General features: G+C 37.2%; 1 protein-coding gene across 3 annotated transcripts in view; it reads right to left on the bottom strand.

The window, feature by feature from the left end:
- tgfbr3.L (transforming growth factor beta receptor III L homeolog) overlaps nucleotides 1–16,389 on the bottom strand; it is a 115,871-nt gene that overhangs the window by 78,198 nt on the left and 21,284 nt on the right. For all 3 annotated transcript variants that reach the window (XM_018258580.2, XM_018258581.2, XM_041590540.1), the window contains exon 3: nucleotides 8,166–8,350. In XM_018258580.2, coding sequence (XP_018114069.1) covers nucleotides 8,166–8,350 — 185 coding nt within the window. The remainder of the gene's footprint in view (nucleotides 1–8,165; nucleotides 8,351–16,389) is intronic.

The following is a 16,389-nucleotide window of genomic DNA, read 5'->3' as shown; positions in this document are numbered from 1 at the left end:
TAATTAATATCTTCATTTTACAAAATTTGTCAGGTTATGAAAGTCTGAACACGTTTATGTGGTTTATGTTTTATTACAGTTTTGCTAATGAAGGTGAAGCGCCCTTTAAGCTGCAAGTCAGTTTTCCTAAGACCTGCTTATCTTAAATTGTAACAAATGTATGTACGAGCACCAAAAGAAAATCTTTTTCTGCCTGTTCAGTGCAGGAGATCAAAGAGAAAGGCGAACATTTCAGTAACAATCCGGTACTGCAGATTGAGCTGTCAAAACCGGGACTGTCCCGCGAAAAACGAGACATTTGGGAGATATGTACTAACTTTGTTGAATTGAATGTAGTTAAGCATGGATATCAAGATTTTATGACTGTAATAACACTTTCACTTTTTGAGAGTAATATAAATAAATTAAGGACAATAAAACATTTTGTGGATAAAGCTACTACAAAATGCCCCATTTTGGCCATATATTTCATAATATTTAATATGGCCAACTGCATCAAAGTCATGCCTGGTCTGGCCTGTCCCAGACTCTCTTTCATCTGTTTTTCCAAGGTTAAAACTTCCCAAATGAATGCCATTTTTATTGGACAATTGAATATATTGGATATATGGAAAGCAATCACTGTCATTTTTAAATGGAAGAGCATTTTTAGCAGATTTATGCACAAAATGTCTTAAAGTACAAGAAATCCCAAATTCCCTGTGGAGTGGCAAAAATGTACACCCCCACTAAAGTATTTAACCTGGGCTGCTATAATTTTACTTACCGTCCCACTCATGCCTATGAACTAGCACGTGTGCACAATAGTAAAATCTGAAAATGTTACTTTGCTGCGCATGTGCCAGCCAAAGTCTGACAGGGGACTCCAGGGAGAGCTATGGAGGTGCAGTGCAAATGTCCCCCATGTGGCTTTCCTTAAATGGTGATTGTTTAGTCAAATATATTTCTTTAACATTTTTTTACACTGTTTGTCAGTGAGATATGACATCTGTTTTATAGGCTAAAATCATGCCAGTGCAAATAAATATTCTATTGGTGCTGTTCCGTTTTGTGTGAAAATTGTTGCTGATCATTTCTTATCTAAGAAATGTATTTTTCCCCTTACTTTAGTACACATATATACAACTACTCTAGATACTCAGACTTATACTCTCTGACAAACCAGCAAGTTCCCAGAATGACAAATAGGTTGCATTCCCCAATACTGCAGTTCCCACCCCTTAGTACTCCAGGATGTCATAGTAAATGAACCCTCTAGAATTATTTCTTATCATACAAAGCTGTTAATTTTTCATCACTCTTATCATTATTACGCAACTCTTTAGAGCACTCAAAACATATAATACTGGTACCCCAAGGTGAAACAATTCAAAACAATCCATGATGCACATCTGAATATATTATATTAAATATGGCAGTATAAAGCTGCAAAAGAAAATATCCAAACGCATTACAAGCTCTAAGTACCAGCTGTGAAACGTCAAGGAAAAAAAGCTTTAAAGTCCAGGGTTGTAGAAAGGCCCCCTTGCAGGACCTCATTTCCAAACAATCCCAAGGTCTACCATACTAAGAATCATATTCCCTAAAGAATGAGCTTCGTACTAGAGTTTCCAAAAAAGGGAAGGCCCAAAATCTGTAATTAACTTTTCCGCCACTGCTCTTGACACTCAGAAGTTTAACAGCTGTGAGCAGAGTAAAAAGGCAAGCACAAATTAACTGAAGAATGGGGTTTATGCAGTGCTTGAGGTATTTTTGATTGAGGGAATTAATTTGTCCTAAATATGACAAAAGAACGACTTTGCAAATATTTCTAATAAGCATGTTATTATTATTATTACTACCTGTTATTTATATAGCACCACATTTATGTAGCAATTTACTGAGATTATACATCATTCAAAATCAGTCATTGCTCCAGAGGATCTTACAATTTTATTTCTGATTACTGTACTTGCAAAAAAACAGTAGCAGATGTGTTTATGACAGTAATTGGGCTCATATGACAAGCAAAGTAAGTGTTTTTTATCTATTGCAGTAAGTACTAGTAAATATTTCTTTAACGCCACAAGCACAAAAGTGTGCATAATGATTCTAAAAGGATTGACTGGTCTCTTTTAGTTAATGTGTTGGGCTACTGCCCTTAAATCACAAGCCATGTGTAATAGATATGTTTGGCCCAATCAGACCTGGACTGGCAATCTGTGAGTTCTGGCTGAGAGGCTGCTGTAGATAGCACTGTGGAGTGGGCTGGTGGGGGGACTGGTTGGGCCTCTGTGTACTTGAAATGCCAGGGCTTGTTTTGACTCCCAGTCCAGACCTGGGTCCAATAATCTATAAAAACAAATTAATTTTGCTCCACCATAAGGTATGCATTCCCTTGTGTTTCATGGTTACTATTGATCTATAACACTTATTGGATATGCCACAATATCATATGGTCTTTGCTATAATGGAATTGCATTGTTATGTACCATGATAATTATTTCAATAAAATCATATTGTTAAAAAATAAAAAGATATGTTTGGCTCTGTAGTTTGTAGGATGCCTCACAAAAGGCTGTCTGGGAGGATCCTACATGCAACTTCGAGCATTCAGTGTCATAACTAATCACTAAGACCTACAGTATAGGCATAGGCTACAATGCCATTTTATCAGCTTCACAGTTGCAGGTATTCTGCTTCTTCTCCTGCACTTTGTTGCAAATAATTAAGATGCAAGAGGAGTTTCTCCATTGTCTCCATAGGTTTTCTGTTACCCTACGTCCACTATTTCAGAAATCACAGGAAAGAATGACAGCAAAAGCAAACAAGAAAAAAGTGTTGGAACTTTATTTACTTCAGTGGAAAGAAAAATCAGAGCTTTTTCACCAAAGGGGTTAATAAATATAGTCAGCATATTGAACAAGACTGTATACAAGGAATCTGGGCAAAGACAGTTAGGTAGAAACACGCCAAACATACAAAGCTGGACTTCATCCAGGTCAAAAGCAGCAAAGAGTCTAAGCTGATGGGACAGCTGAGACATTAACCTGCCACATCCATATTCCTTTATTTGGCACAAAACTTAAGAGATACAGAAAACATCCAAGAGAGTCTTTAAAAGAAAGATGAATGCATCTAGCATGAAACCAGATGTAAACAATACTTTCCCTATTTTCAACCAGCTAAGGATGAAACTGCCCAGCAGACATGTAATTTTCCTACTAAATCTAAGTATCCAGAAGAACAATCCCTCTAAAAAAAACTGAACTGATATTTTGTAACTCTTTACTACATTTGTGCAAGTTTATTGAGCACTGTCTAAACGTACAAGAGATCTAAAACGAAAACAATCTCTAGGGTGTTTCTGTTATCTTAGCCTATTCAACCCCACTAACAAGAACATTTTATCAAGAAAAGGGTTCGTTTGGGGCATATATAACAGAAACCAAGTCGTTGTTTTTTCGCGATTCAAGAAAATACATGATCGTAAATTTACACGCAAGTATTTTCAAAACCTCAAATAAATCGTTGGAAGAAAAAAAATGTAAACAGTCACCATAAAAAAAAACTGGCAAATAAAACCTGACAGGTTTTTATAGAACTCAATAAGAATTCACTTAGGTACCTATTATTTATTTTCACGGTTTATTAAAACATTCAAGAATGTAATTCTTGCTGGAGTGCAAATTATCTTCCACAAGACACAAGCACAACTATTCGCATACCTCCCAACATTTTGCAAATAAAAAGAGGGACAAAAAAGTATCTTTTGTTTTGACTACACCCATTTTTGTGGCCACACCCCCTAATTACCATGTTCATTTTACAAAATTTGGCAGGTTATGAAAGTTTGAACATATTTCGGTGTTTTTTTTCAGTTATTACAGTTTTGCTAATGAAGGTGAATTGCCCTTTAAGCTGTGAGTCTTAAGCTGGCCACAGACGCAAAGATCCGATCATACAAATCAATGTACGACCGGACTTTCCCATTTCCCGACCTGCCACTAACCATTCAGATCAAAGTCTTACCATTCCGATCAAATAAAGTAGTAAAAGAACAGATTAGCCAATGTTCTACCTCTGACAGCAATCGTACGATAGACAAAGCTAGTGACAGTTTCCCACTGAAAATCGTACGATCGGCAATACATGCAGAGATATTACCCGCAGCCGACAGAAATTTTCTAACCTGTCCAATCGACCAAACAACCGATCTCCACCGGACGAAAAATGTCGGGACTCTCCATACATGTTCCGAAAATCGTATGAATCCTCGATTCGTGCGATGATTTCTTCGCGTCTATGGCCAGCTTAACTTCTCCCAAGGGACCTCTTATCTTATATTGTTACAATTACTTATTTGCTTATCTCGAAATTGTTACAAAAGCACCTTATCTGAAGCTGTGGCTGTTCTGGGCTCTCTGCCAAAAGCCAATTAATTTAGAAACATTGTTTCTTTTTTTGGCTGTTCAGTGCAGAGAAAAACAGGACTTTCCAGTACAAACGAGGGACTGCGGGTTGAGCTGTCAAAAGAGGGACTGTCCCTCTAAAAAAACGGGATAGTTGGGAGGTATGCTATTCGGTTCAAGTTTTGACTTCTACATGACCTCTGCAGGGTTTAGCTGGAGTATTTTTGAATTTGGATTTTTAGCAGCTTTGGGGTATGATAAAGCTCTAAAAAAACCATTTTTTTTCAAGGTTTACCCGTAAAAAAATCCACCAAAAAAAAAATCAAGGCTTCATAAATAGGCCCCAAAATGTTGGTGGGATGAAACAGCAAAGTAAAGTGATTATTGTTAATGCTGTGCAATGCAAATATACATACAGTATGTATAACACATACAAGAGACCGGAATTCTGTAAATAAGATTTTTATAAATCATCATTAGCTGGCAGAGCATAGGACTGGCCAGATATGGGATGACTTTGACGTAATTGGCCATCTTAAATATATTGCAATATATGGACAAACAATCCCTGTTTTGTTTAAAGGGTAAGGCATTTTTCAGTGGCAGTATGCACAAAATGTTAAATATATTGATAATGGGTTGAGTGCAGAGGACTCTTGTATTTGTCTATATATATATAATATATATATAGTAATATCTTGGCTTTGAAACGGATTTTGCCTTATTTGGGAGCAGGTTGTAGGATTCCTGATGTTTTGGTTTTCATAGCTAAAACAAGCTGTTTGCATAGGTACTCAATCCCCACACCAATTCAAAGAATTGTTCTATGTTAAATGGGACTATAACGTTAAAATACATTTTTTAAGTGATTTTTTTCATAACTATGCAGCTTATAATGGATACCCTCAATGACAACAACAATAATATATTTTTAGTTATTAATTTGTAATATCATATTCAAATTTAAATATATCAAATTTAAAACACAGCTGTACTGTACTTGAGTATGCAGACTCTAAAGAACAATGTCATCCTACAATCAGAAAGCAAGAGGGATCTATTTTCAATCTGCAAACAGATCAAGGTATTTTGCTGTAAACACATGCATGTCCAAGATTCGAGTGCCAGCAGACATCGGAAAATCTGTTTTTAACATGAAGGGGATTGATTTCTTTCCAAGACAAAAGGTCACAGAGAGCATCAACTTTTGCAATGATAAGAAAGATAACTTTCACTCCGGTTTGTTTTTAAACTTTTTATTCATAAAGTCTCGTTCAGCTTTTCTTGTTTATAACCTTCTTTTTGTTTCTGTCATTAGACAATCTTTCTGTTGTTTCCTGGATGTTTTAACATTTTGCAAAGTATTGTATTTCAAGGAAAAGGAAGAGGTTGGGGTTTACAACATTTAATGACTGCTACTGTTGAGCACTAAAAGAATACCCTGATGAACCCAGGAAGAGGTAAATTTGGAGTGAAGTAGCGGCAAACAAATGTCTATTCTTTGCCAAATTGTGCTGCTAAGGTAAACTGTTGTACAGGAAAAGGGATATTGTATTGTTAGCAAGAAGCAAAAGCACTTCATTTATGAACAGCATTTAATACCTAAACAAGCAAAACAATATATATATCTATATATCTATATCTATATATATCTATATCTATATCTATATCTATATCTATATCTATATCTATATATATATATATATATATAGGGATGCACCGAATCCACTATTTTGGATTCGGCTGAACCCCTGAATCCTTCGTGAAAGATTCGGCCGAACAACGAACCGAATCCGAACCTTAATTTGCATGTGCAAATTAGGGGTTGGAAGGGGAAAACATTTTTTACTTCCTTGTTTTGTGACAAAAAGTCACACAATTTCCCTCCCTGCCCCTAATTTGCATATGCAAATTAGGATTCAGATTCAGTTCGGCCAGGCAGAAGGATTCAGCCAAATTCAAATCCTGCTGAAAAAGGCTGAATCCTGGCTGAATCCCGAACCGAATCCTGGATTCGGTGCATCCCTATTTGAACACTTGAAAACTTGGTGTGCTTGTCCATTCTGAAGGATATATATATATATATATATATATATCTCTATATATCAAGAAGGTTGCGGCCCTCACAGGGTTTGAGATGAAGAAACAAAAAGGTTTATTGGCATCTCAGCATTTCGATCCCCCACAGGAATCTTCGTCAGGAGCAGCAAACAAACAAACATGTGGGGGGATCGAAACATTGAGATGCCAATAAGCCTTTTTGTTTCTTCATCACAAATCCTGTGAGTGCCGCAACCTTCTTGTTGTTGTTTTTCCTTTGCTAGCACCCAGGTATTACTATTGTTAACGGAGTGCACCATTGCTGTTCACACACACATATATATATATATATATATATATATACATATATATATATATGCAGTCACAAGCAGCTGTACTCTCATCCGGATTATTTCTGTGAATATGGGTGCAGGGTCAAGTAATATACAAAAATCTTCTCATGGACCCGCACTCCAGTTTGTGGAAATCAAATTGCTTTTATTACATACATTTTATATATCCAACGTTTCGGCCCACACGTGAGCCGAAACATTGGATGTATAAGATGTATATAATAAAAGCAATTTGATTTACCACAAACTGGAGTGTGGGTCCACGACAAGATATATATATATATATATACGGTATATATATATATACGGTATATATATATAGACACAGGATTCTACCTGGGCTGACTTCTTAAAAATCACAGAGTACACTGTATACCACACAACATCTGGTCTCAAACTTTTAAAATTGCTGGACCCAATCACCATATGACCAATCTGACCTACCACAGTTTAATGAGGCACAACTCCAATTTAATTCTAGGGCTCTTAGGGTAATGCCATATGCAATGTACAATGATAACGCTGCAATCTGCCATATTTTTTCACTTTGCCCACTGCGTGGGGTGTTTTGAGAATAGCAGCAGATTAGTAGTCAGCACAACTGCAACTCACTTCTTTGGCTGGGTGCACGTCCTCCAGTGGCCACCTTCCACTGGCAATATTAGCGAAGAAAGTTAGTCCAGCACCCACTGTTTCATGAATAAAACGGCCTTTATTGGACCAAGGGCATTACAGCAACGTTTCAGACCAACTGGTCTTTTATCAAGCTTGATAAAAGACCAGTTGGTCTGAAACGTTGCTGTAATGCCCTTGGTCCAATAAAGGCTGTTTTGAGAATAGCCACAGGCCTCAGAGTGTAAGCAGTGGTAAGAATAGGGTTGAATTGCCTTTCCGGATACTGCTTCTGCACGGAGCACCAGATTTTTAATGTAGCACATCATGCAAAGAGCTGCAACTCTGGGAGACACAAATTCTGTTAAATTCTTTAGTGGACTTGCATCCCCCTGGGCTTGTAAATGAACCTTTTTGTTTGTGCCTGATAGCAGATAATAGTTGGGTATTAGGCCAGGGACAGGTACTTAGTATATTACAAAGGAAGTGGCTTAAGGATGAAGTAAGCATGTAAGGTTAGGGTCATGTAACCCAATGATGTAAATTCATACACATGTAAATTCACATTTTTTTCCTTGGTAAAATGCATTCGGTAAAACTAAAACAGGAATGTGCTCAAACTTTAAACCTAATACTTCTTGTGATGACTTATTCAGTGCACATAACCATTTAATTCTGAAACAAAGAACAATATATCATCTTGAGAAAATAACAGGGAAGGCACAACACAGGAAACATTGTTGAATAGTTGAAAAAGTTAACTGTTTACCTCGTTTTCATGCCGACAGTTTTCTTCCTCCACACATTTCAAATTTATTATGTGTACCTCTTGAGGGTGGATTGCTGTTCCTTTGCTTGCACAGCCAGATAAAACGGTAAAACTCTCCAGAAAAGCTTGGACAGGGTGGGATTCAGTAAGAGGTGACAGTGAACACTGAGCATCAAGCAGAGGACCTAAAGTGCAGAGATCAAATATATTGGTTTTAAAGTATGTCAGAAACATGCTGCTTTCTGGTATTAATGAAAATACTGAATTCTCATATTAATTGTATACAGATAAAGCAGGTGTCAATGGCTCAATATGACTTACATGGTGCTCTGGTCTACAACATTCACTACAGTAAGTACAGTATTGAGTCTGTTCACCAAGAACAGGCAACTTAACCATTAAACCCTGCTCCAACTGTATTTATATGTACAGGTATGGGAGCTGTTATCCAGAATGCTCGGGACCTGGGGCTTTTCGGATAATGGATCTCTCCATAAGTTGGATTGTCATACCTTAAGTCTACTAAAATATCATGAATGCATTAAATAAGCCCAATGGGCTGGTTCTTTTATTAATAGGGATTATTTATATCTTAGTTTGGATCAAGTACAAAAAGACAAAGGGGGGTGGCCTTTCTGTAATTTGGAACTTTCTGCATAAACAGTCCATGTTACAGAGTAGTTGTACAGAGGACACCCCCTACCTGCAGACTTTTGGTTTGCTGCTTATGTATGAGCACTTGCGATTCCCCCCAGCTTCAATACCACATGGGTGACATGATAGACCCACACATCACCCTAAAAGACCTTCCTTGCTATTGCTCAGCGGCCAGTCAGAAAACCATGTTTGTTTGCTTCTATAGTGATGCTTTGTTTTACATTTTATGGTTTAGGGTTATTGATATTATTTAAACTCTCCTTTAATTTGTTCATTAGTTACTCGAAGAAGGACATTGAAAGTAACATAGTCATCCCTGCAGGGTGTTCTTCAGAAACTGGTAAATTGGGTATTTAAGTTGCAAACCCAAGAGCTCATTCACAAACACAGGTACTACAGTGCATAAGTGCATTAGCTAATAGCAATCAATCATCAATATGCCTTATAGGCTTAAAACAAGTAAAAAAAAAGCAGAGATCTGATTGGTTGCTATGGGTAATGATTATTTATGGTTCAGGTGGCTAAAGAAGTTTGTACGAACCGATAAATTTTTTGGTTACAGATTCTGGGAGAGGTACCAATGCACTATTCAGTCATTGGCATACTGATAAACTTGCTTTTGTACAAATAGTTTTTAGGGGAAATTACAGTGTCCTTGCGAATTACTTTACATATGGCTATGATTATCGTAATATATTGTTTGATATGTAGATAACAATACTAAGTTTTAACAAAATATATCCTTTGACAATTTTTAATACCAGTGACGAAGATAGTCCCTTTACACTGATGGCATTTCAATTTATCTTAACCTCTGGTAACAGTGAATATAGCTAGCACAGACTTATCTAAAAGTAAATATTACAAAGTAAAGTCTATTTGAGATTACACAGTGATCAGTAACATCAATAATCTACCTTCACATAATCCAAAATAAACAACAAATGCAGCCATATGGCCCCTCAAACAACTTTAGTCCTCACTTTGTACCAGGCTTTAAAAAAAAAAATACCAAATGCCAATGGCACACAGGTTCCTAGCATACTAGGGTACATTTATACATTAAAGGGAAAGGTTTGGGGGTTTCTAAAACTAAGTGGAGTCCAGACATGCCTTCTAGAACTATGTTTTGCTAGTAATGCTTTCTTTGCAAATACATACTTTTCAAAAACAGGCATTTTAGAAACAATACCAGTCAAAGTAAACCCCATATGTTGATTCCCTAGTAATATTTGTCATAGCCTGGCACCACTGTGCTTGGTTGCATTTATTGGAAAAAGTATCTTCTAATGAAACCACAGGTCTCACAGGCTGATCCTCCAAGGTTGTTAGAGTCATTGTATGTATGTTGCCTTTTTAATATTTGAAGCACATTTGGATATGTCAATAATGGTTCTATTATACTTTACTTATGCTTCAATTACAATTGGGGTGCTCCAACAATCTCCTTTCTAGTTTGACATTTATTCAGCAGGAAATATGCACTGAACAATCTCTCTTTTTTGTGTTTGAAGTAAATCTGGCCACGTCAGTAGCCCTCACAGTGGCACCTGAAATGTTGTGAACCCTTTTGAATGTAATATGAACACAATTAAACAAATGAGTCAAAACCATTATACTTGTCTTTATTGAGAAAACTGAACCAAAAGTAAGAGTGGTAAAAATGTGGGAGGCCTGGCTCTTTACTATCCAATTCTGATCTTAACACATCTATTTTGGCAAAAGAGTTGAATATTTAGAAGACAATTTATATATAGTATGTGTGTTTGAGCATGATGAAGCTCTTGAAAGTCTTTTCATGTGTGTATAAATTGAATAAAACAATGCAAATTTGAAGGAGAAACTCCCAAGGACAAAAGTCTAATTACAAATTTTCATAAGTGTGCATGTAATTTATGTTGACAGATGCTTGAATGTAGAAGAGGGTGCCTGTGACAAATGTGTCATTACATAACAAAACCAGATTGCATTCTAGAAAGATAGATTGACAGAAAGAAATGTAGAGGATATAAAATAGTTAAGTTCCCCTACCATTTAAGAAGTCAATGGGTAGTAACCTGAGAGAGGAACATACTTCCCATTTGCTCAGGTGTAGTAAGGGTATTTTCTTTCAGTTTAAGGGAATACATGTTTTTTCTTTCTTTGGACTACATCTAATTAAGGAATGGATGAGGTAGGCCTCAGAAGTTTAAAGCCCTAAGGTAATCATCACCCTAGTGTAATTGTTGATACTGGGACCCAGTGAACAAGGCTGAGTGAACAAGTGACTACATCCTGTTACAATTCTATGCTCCAACAAAGAAAAATAGTGTGGGGTTAGTAATCATCAGGTAACAACCCCCCTAGGAACTCCAGCTGAAAATGTATCCAGGCAATTCATTTTCTCTGGATGTCTTCCATTGGAGGCAGTCAATAAGGTGCCACCCCTGTTGGTGAGGCTACATCTTTCATGTATTTCCTCTACCAGTGAGGTCATTGAGCACAAGGTGTGTCAATACAATACTTTGCCCATCACATTATATTTGGATGTACCACCTCATGATTTAGTGTACCAAGTAATACTTTATTTATTTGGTATTCGGTAAAGCCTTAGGGGGTTATTTACTAAACCTCGATTGTTCTGGTTGAGGTTTTTGGGAAAAAAATTGAATTTTTTTGGGAGGGGGAAAACTCCCATTTTTAGGGATTTATTATACCCTGAAGCTGCTAAAAGTCAAAATCTGAAATTCTGCCATCGCAAATCAGGGGTTTCGGGCCATAGCATGAAAAATAAACAAATTAGCAATTCAGAGGTCAAATACAAAAAAATTTGAACGATTTAAGTTTTCACTTGAATGTATCGTCTCTTTTCCCACACCGTCTTTTATTTTATTGATACATAAGTTAAAATTGTGGATGGCAGTTTGGTTGAGCTTGGTTTCATAAAAAAGATGAGATAAATTTGAGTTTTAGTAAATAACCCGCAAAAGCGCCAGCAATAGCAACATTTATCTGATAATTAAGTGACATGAAGTGGATACAAAAGAAAGACAGTAAAGCTTCTTTTTTTTATTAAAATGATTCAAAAAAATCTACACAAAATCAATCTTCAGCATTTTCAAAAACATATTCATATATACGTTTACAGTTATTAAGTATAGTTAAAGGGGTGGTTCACCTTTGAAATAACTTTTAGTATGATGTAGATAGTGATATTTGAAGACAATTTGCAATTGGTTTTCATTTTTTATTATTTGTGGTTATTTAGGTTTTTCTTCAGCAGCTCCCCAGTTTGCAATTTCAGCAAATGTGGCTGCTAGGATTCAAATTACCCTAGCAACCATGCAATGGTTTGAATAAGAGACTGGAATATGAATAGGAGAGGCCTGAAAAGAAAGATGAGTAATAAAAATTCGGAACAACAATACATTTGTAGCCATACAGAGCATTTGCTTTTTAGAAAAGGTCAGCGACGCCCGTTTGAAAGCTGCAAAAAGTCAGAAGAAAAAGGCAAATAATTATAAAACTGTAAAAAATAAACAATTAAAACCAGTTGAAAAGTTGCTTAGAATTGGCAATTCTGTAACATACTAAGGGGCCCATTCACTAAGTTCGAGTGATGGAATAGAGGAAAAATTGTTCGAATTTCGAATGTTTTTTTGGCTACTTCGACCATCGAATTGGCTACTTCGACCTTCGACTACAACATTCGAATCGAACGATTCAAACTAAAAATCGTTCGAATATTCGACCATTCGATAATCAAAGTACTGTCTCTTTAAAAATTTCTTCGACCCCCTAGTTCGCCACCTAAAACCTACCGAGGCCAATGTTAGCCTATGGGGAAGGTCCCCATAGGCTTGCTAACAATTTTCTGATCAAAGAATAATCCTTCGATCGATGGATTCAAATCCTTCGATTCAAAGGATTTAATTGTTCGATCGAATGATTATTCCTTTGATCGTTCGATCGAACGAATTGCGCAAAATCCTTCGACTTCGATATTCGAAGTCGAAGGATTTTAATTCGGCAGTCGAATATCAAGGGTTAATTAACCCTTGATATTCGACCCTTGATACATCTGCCCCTAAAAGTTACTTTAAAGGTGAACCACCCCTTTAAGCGTCAGCTGCTTGCTTTCTCTTTTTCCAACACAATATAGTTCTGCTGAATTTTGGATATAACTGTTTTCATTTCAGTCTTATTGCATATTAGAAAAAAGTTTAATATTTAGAACTGATGGCTTTTACAATGGCTCAGTGGTAAAGGCAGATCCTTTCTTACTGCTCCAAAAGTGAACTTTTAGGGCATTAAATTCTTCCACATCGCAAATTGTTCTGAATCATGCCACTAAAACTCAGTGTCTATTAACTTCTGTGATACAGTATGTGCAGATGGTTACCATATGCATAGTAAAGTAAGAGTTCTCAGAAAACAAGCTTGAAAACATATTACCACAAGAGGAAATATAGCAGATTCCTCTCTAATAGATATAACCTTTTACTTCTAGAAAAATCTCCTTAAATCCTGGGTAGCCTTGTTTACAACTAATCTTTCAGTGCAATATTTGTCTAAAATCCGTGAGAGATTATGGCAGAAAAAAAATTGGTAAAACGGCCCACCTTCCAGCTGCATTGGTTACATAATTTATTATTATGTATTTCCTTTATGCAAAAGTAATTTTTAGATATAGCAAATATGCAACAATTTGGTACCAACATGAATGAAAAGAAACAAAGTGTTCATCAAAATGTACCCAAAAACAAGTTTATTAATTTGCCTGTTTTATATCTTAAAGCAGTGCTGTCCAACTGGCGGCCCGCGGGCCGCATATATGGCCCTCCACATCAAAATCTGCCTGCTGTGTCTATTTACCATATGTAAAATTTAAAAGGTATCACTACAGAGAGTAACTGGCTCCTGCATTGTCTAAACCTCTAATTCACACTGCAATCCCCTGTATTGGTCACACCTGTGATCCCTCTGTATTGTTCACACTTGTGACACCTCTATTGTTCACACTCCCACAGCCCTGTACTATTCACACTTTAGACCCAGACTGAAACTGCCCACATTGTTCACCTGTTCACACTTTATTCAAAATGCTAATGGGGCACCAGCACTGTGTCACTGTATGTAGTACATATTAGACTGGTTCTGATTCCTGTCTCCTGCTCTGTTCTGCCTTCCCTATGCTCCCTGTGTATGTCATACTTTGGTATTCGTTCTGGGGGTTTGTTAGCATTTGAAAATTATTGTTAGTGGCCCCTAAGGTTTAATCATATGCTGGGGTACTGTATTATACACAGGGGAGGAGGAGGCATATGGATTTATGGGTATGTCTTATATGATTTAGCTTTTTTCACATATGAGTGACATCCTTGCCAGGGCAGGCACAAGGTAGTTTGGCACCCTAGGCAAGAGCTTTAATCAGCGCCCCCCTGTCCTGCATTACCATTTCCCTCCTTACCATGATGGTTTTTAAATAAAGAGAGCAAGAAAGTGTACAACATTTTTTAATTTATATTACTGCCCCCTGTACCTGTACTAGCAAGCTCAGCAGCCATCCATAATACACCCCACCCATACATGTGCAAGCAAGCTCAGTAGCCATTCATTATACATCCCTCCAGCAGCCATCATATTGCCCCCAATCTTTCACCTGTGCCAGCAGCAGCCAAAAATAAATCTGATCACATCATATTGCCCCCAAGTATTTATGTGCCAGCGCCCAGCCCAGCAGCAACAGCAAACATATGGGCCCCAAATCAGGAAGCTTCACACTTTACAGTAATATAAAGAATGTCTTCAGTTCAGTGCAACTGTGCAAGGCTGAGAGCAGCGAGAGCCACACCAAGCAGCCCGCCAGCTCTCTGCCTCTCTCTGCCACCCAACTGCATCAGTGACGTCATTGACGCTGGTACGCACATCGCGCTGCACTGCACAGAAGGAGCTATTACTTGCCGGCAAGAGGTAGAAGGTCAAGGAGGGGGATTCCACCCAACTGGGTGACCGTGATTACTGAAACAAATTATTAAATAAACGCTTGAAAAAAAAATCCCCTTAAAAGTGTGTAAAAACAGGGAGTGGCTAACACTGGCTTCCGTTATTGGCCCTCCACCATGTAGATTAGAAAAATTCCGGCCCTCGGTACCATAGAAGTTGGACAGCACTGTCTTAAAGTGTAGGCAATTAATGGTATTTGGGAGTCATTTATGATTGCAATTGCAGTTTCAGGACTGCTAACTTGGAAGCAGCTCCATGGTTCCTATGGCACCTGCGTCAATCACCGCAGAACAGCACCTAAACAATCATGCACACCTATTATTTTGACTGCAAACACTGGAAAATAAAATCCCAACAACAAAAATTTACAATTGTGTTCAATTCATACTGAAGTGTAAGCGCAGTTGCAAAACAGTACATCGTGGGTAAAAAACATGGTGATTGCACACTGAATTGCACTTTGCCCACTGCATTTGTGGTCACAAATCACCCCTCATATGTGCACGTTGATGTCCTGTATAAGTCACAGCTTTATTGCCAGCTCCGATGCTTTCAGGAATGTGTGTGGTCATTATAGCTCTAATTTCGATTTGTGAGTGTGCACAAAAATGTACTTTATATACATGGGTCTCATTCATGGATTAAACTGTTGTTCGGTGCTCCATAAATTATTTAGATGTATATAAATATAATATGCTACAATTCTCAGGGAGCATGGTTGCAAAAAAAGCCAGACCAGACAAAGAAGCTGTGCACAGACAAAAGTAGTCTCAAAAGTATATGAAAGCCTAAATAGTATCCACAGAGACAGGATACAAAACTAGACTTGAAGGGCCATCTCTGTACATATATCTTTAACAGGAGGCAATAAATGTCAGTTTTAATACCATAAATTACCAGGAAATATTCAAGCAATGGGTCAGTCCACCCACCTGTGAGGGCACATCTGTAAATGTAAACCTTCCTCCTCTGAAACTTGCTCTCCTCTTATTTTTATATTCTTTTATTACAACTTCCACTTTTAATGAAAAAATGCCATGAACACTTATGGGGTTATTTATCAAAGGTCGAATTTTAGAGCTTTGTGAGGTTTTTTTATACTTCGAATGAACTCATATTTTTTCAGATTCAAAAAAAACTTTGAATCAGTGAATTCAAGGTGAAATACCCGAAAACTCAAATTAATCAAGTTTTCCGTGGGAAAAAACTCAAATAGCCCCGAATTGATCAAGCAAAACCCACTGAAAAAACTCGAACATCATGAAGGCTATTAACATCTTCAAATGGTTCAAGGGACCTCTGCCATTGACTTCTTTATGACCTTGAAGAGTTTTGGCTGGAGTATTTTCAGATTGAAGCTATTTCCAGCTTCGGGGGGGGGTTTAACCCCCAAAAATGTTAGGTTTTTTTAACTGAAAATTTGAGTTTTTACTAAAAAAATACCCCTCAAATTTATTTGGTTTAAATACAACTCGACCTTTAATAAATCCACCACTTAAAATACAGTAAAGAACATAAGATTCTGTTAGTTATTATTAAATGACCAGATAGGGTGAACTGCAAATACAGTACTAAGCATGGT

Source organism: Xenopus laevis, chromosome 4L, assembly GCF_017654675.1.
Source record: "Xenopus laevis strain J_2021 chromosome 4L, Xenopus_laevis_v10.1, whole genome shotgun sequence".
Taxonomy (NCBI): Eukaryota; Metazoa; Chordata; class Amphibia; order Anura; family Pipidae; genus Xenopus; species Xenopus laevis.
Note: the sequence above shows the minus strand (reverse complement) of the source record. Positions and strands in the feature narration are given on the sequence as shown.